This window comes from Macrobrachium nipponense, chromosome 15 (assembly GCF_015104395.2).
Source record: "Macrobrachium nipponense isolate FS-2020 chromosome 15, ASM1510439v2, whole genome shotgun sequence".
Taxonomy (NCBI): Eukaryota; Metazoa; Arthropoda; class Malacostraca; order Decapoda; family Palaemonidae; genus Macrobrachium; species Macrobrachium nipponense.
The window spans coordinates 39,557,627-39,560,350 of record NC_087208.1 but is presented as its reverse complement, the minus strand read 5'-3'; the positions used below and the strand labels follow the sequence as shown (position 1 = coordinate 39,560,350).

General features: G+C 35.8%; 1 protein-coding gene across 1 annotated transcript; it reads left to right on the top strand.

Annotated features, from left to right (window-relative positions):
• The first annotated feature begins 536 nt into the window (after positions 1-536).
• LOC135227143 (pro-resilin-like) lies at positions 537-2,294 on the top strand. Its single transcript, XM_064267028.1, has 3 exons — positions 537-587; positions 1,253-1,327; positions 1,930-2,294. Exons 1-3 carry the CDS (start codon positions 576-578, stop codon positions 2,212-2,214), a joined length of 372 nt encoding a protein of 123 aa, XP_064123098.1. The 5' UTR covers positions 537-575; the 3' UTR covers positions 2,215-2,294.
• Positions 2,295-2,724: the final 430 nt, after the last annotated feature.

Below are 2,724 nucleotides of genomic sequence, written 5' to 3'. Positions count from 1 at the left end.
AACTGCAGCATATCAATATTATAATGTTTATTTTGATATTCATTGATATAATCATGATATCATTAATATCTGTCATTTTTAGAATGGTTACGTTCATTTAGTCTTTTACCATAATGGCTCTTATAGCTTTCATTGCTACTGTTCAAGGTAATTTGTTAATTGACTGAATAGCCCCAATATAGCTGAATAAAAATACCACATTCTTAAAATAACGATATTTAAGCAGGAATGAATACTTTTCATGAATGAAATTGTGACAAACTAAACTCATTCCGAGTAAGAAAGATCATAGCAATGTCAGCAAGTGCCCACGGGCAAGGTCTCGAATCAGGGCACTAATACCCGCTATCTCTTTTTTAACGATTTTTTTTAATGTATTCCTAAACATATGACATGGGTGACACGTGACCCGCCATTGTAATTTCGTTTTTTTGGGGGGGGGGATGGGGGCGGGAAGAGGGTGGACCTTATTGCTGATGTTAAAAATCATATTCGTCACTTGACCTGAGAGATGCTGTGGTATATATATCGCAGATTTGTTTCAGGAAAGACATTCGAGTCACTTCGCCCTCAACATGAACGCCAAGGTATTTCTGTCTTATTGTTTGTGGAGATATATTGTAGAAGCACTTTATAATATTTATATAATATATATATATATGATATATATCTATATATATATATTATATATATATAATATATATATATATTATATATATATATATACATATAAGCTAACATATATATATATGTATGTATATATATAAAATACAAGAAAGGAATAAAACTTCCATAGTGATCATTATCTGTTTAGATTTATATATATATATATATATATATAGATATATATATATATATATATATATATATATATATAATATATATATATATATATATATATATATATATAAATCTAAACAGATAATGATATCACTATGGGAGTTTTATTCCTTTCTTGTATTTTAAATAGCTCAATATTTCCTTAAGTTCTCCATAAGTGTCGTGCAGATACAAAACGGAGTTACGACATTGAAGCACGACTGAAATTTTTGGATGGGAAATCATTATTTGAATATCAAATCTGCTTTACACACACACACGCACACACACACACACACACACACTCACAAACTGGTTGTATTATCAAGTCACTGACATTAAGAGAGAGAGAGAGAGAGAGAGAGAGAGAGAGAGAGAGAGAGATTTTCAGAATATCACATTTAACGTTCTTTATTGTTTTTCCTTCTTCTAGGTCCTCATTCTCTTCGGCCTATTGGCCGTGGCCGTCGCTGACAGGCGCCCTTCGTATACATACAACCGTCCCAGGGTAAGTGATAGTCTGCGTATCTGTCTGGAAGTTTGTCAGCAGAAGCTGGGAAAACTTCACTTAAGTAGATACAAGTAGATACTGACAGATACTTTAAAGATCAATACAAACAATTATTTGTTTTCTGACACATATCCGAGTCTCAAGAATATATTATATTGTCTTTTTATCTAGAGTGTATCAGCACTACAATAAACATGTCAGACACATCGGCTATTTATCACAGACATTTCATAAGCAGGTTGAAAACGAGTCAACGACCATAAGTGGCGAACGAATCTTCGGCAAATTATGTGTAATCATAAAACTATTTAGGACTACCAATAAATCGCTGACATGTATTCAACCTGGTTGTGATGTGTGTGCGACATGTTGGCGATGTGTCTATGACTTGTTGCCGATGTGTGTTTGTGACATGTCGCTGACGTGTTTATGATATGTTGCTGACATGTGTTTAAGACATCCTATTGTGGTGTGGACGTTTAATGTTGACATGTTTAAAAGAACCACAAATCCTATTGTGGTGTGGACGTTTAATGTTGACATGTTTAAAAGAACCTTTGATTACCTAATTTACTCATTTCCCTTACGTCCTATGCAAGGACTTCTCCGCCGAGTCCTACGAGTCCAGCGAAGCCCGTTACAACTTCAAGTGGGCCGTGAGCGACGACTCCTCCAGCAACGAATTCGGACACCAGGAGGCCCGCGACGGAGACGACACCCGCGGATCCTACTACGTCCAGCTCCCCGACGGGCGCCTGCAGAAGGTGTCCTACTACGTCGACGGGGACGACGGGTACGTGGCCCAGGTCACTTACCAGGGAGAGGCTCGCTTCCCCGACTCCGATGAATCCTTTGAGTCCCGAGAGTCTCGTCGGTACGGTTAGGGTCTTCACTGAGTCCTTCGAGGATCATTTATTTATGTAGATGATTTTTTGGGGTTTTATTTATTTGCAATAAATCTTCTTCAGCAATGTTTTGTATAATTCACCTATTGATGTCTGTGATGGAGATCGAAGGAAGAAACATTTGATTTCTGAATTTATAATTAGGACGACAAAACGAACTTTGGAAATCACAAATAAAATCAGTGATATAAGATAGTTCCAAGACAATTAATCCAATTAAAATGAAATCTATTAATTCCTAACCAACCTATTTTGACCAACTCTTTTCTTAATGAAGCCAAAGCATCTCGGCTCATTAATTTACATTCTTTCTGAAAGCAGAAGACTTGTTCAACCTGGAAAATGAAAATGTATCTTCGCTAATATTTTAACCTCAATCCTTTATGAATTATTTTTTATGGGTGTGGGTTTATCATTTCACAATTGTCAAGGAGCTTGGACCGATAAGTCATTCATTTTCTAAACTATTAGCCTTTTATCAAAAAGCTC

Excerpts from the sequence above, each read along its gene's own strand:
- LOC135227143 (XM_064267028.1), top strand. Across the intron at positions 1,328-1,929 it reads ATACATACAACCGTCCCAGG|GACTTCTCCGCCGAGTCCTA; the intron begins GTAAGTGATAGT and ends GTCCTATGCAAG.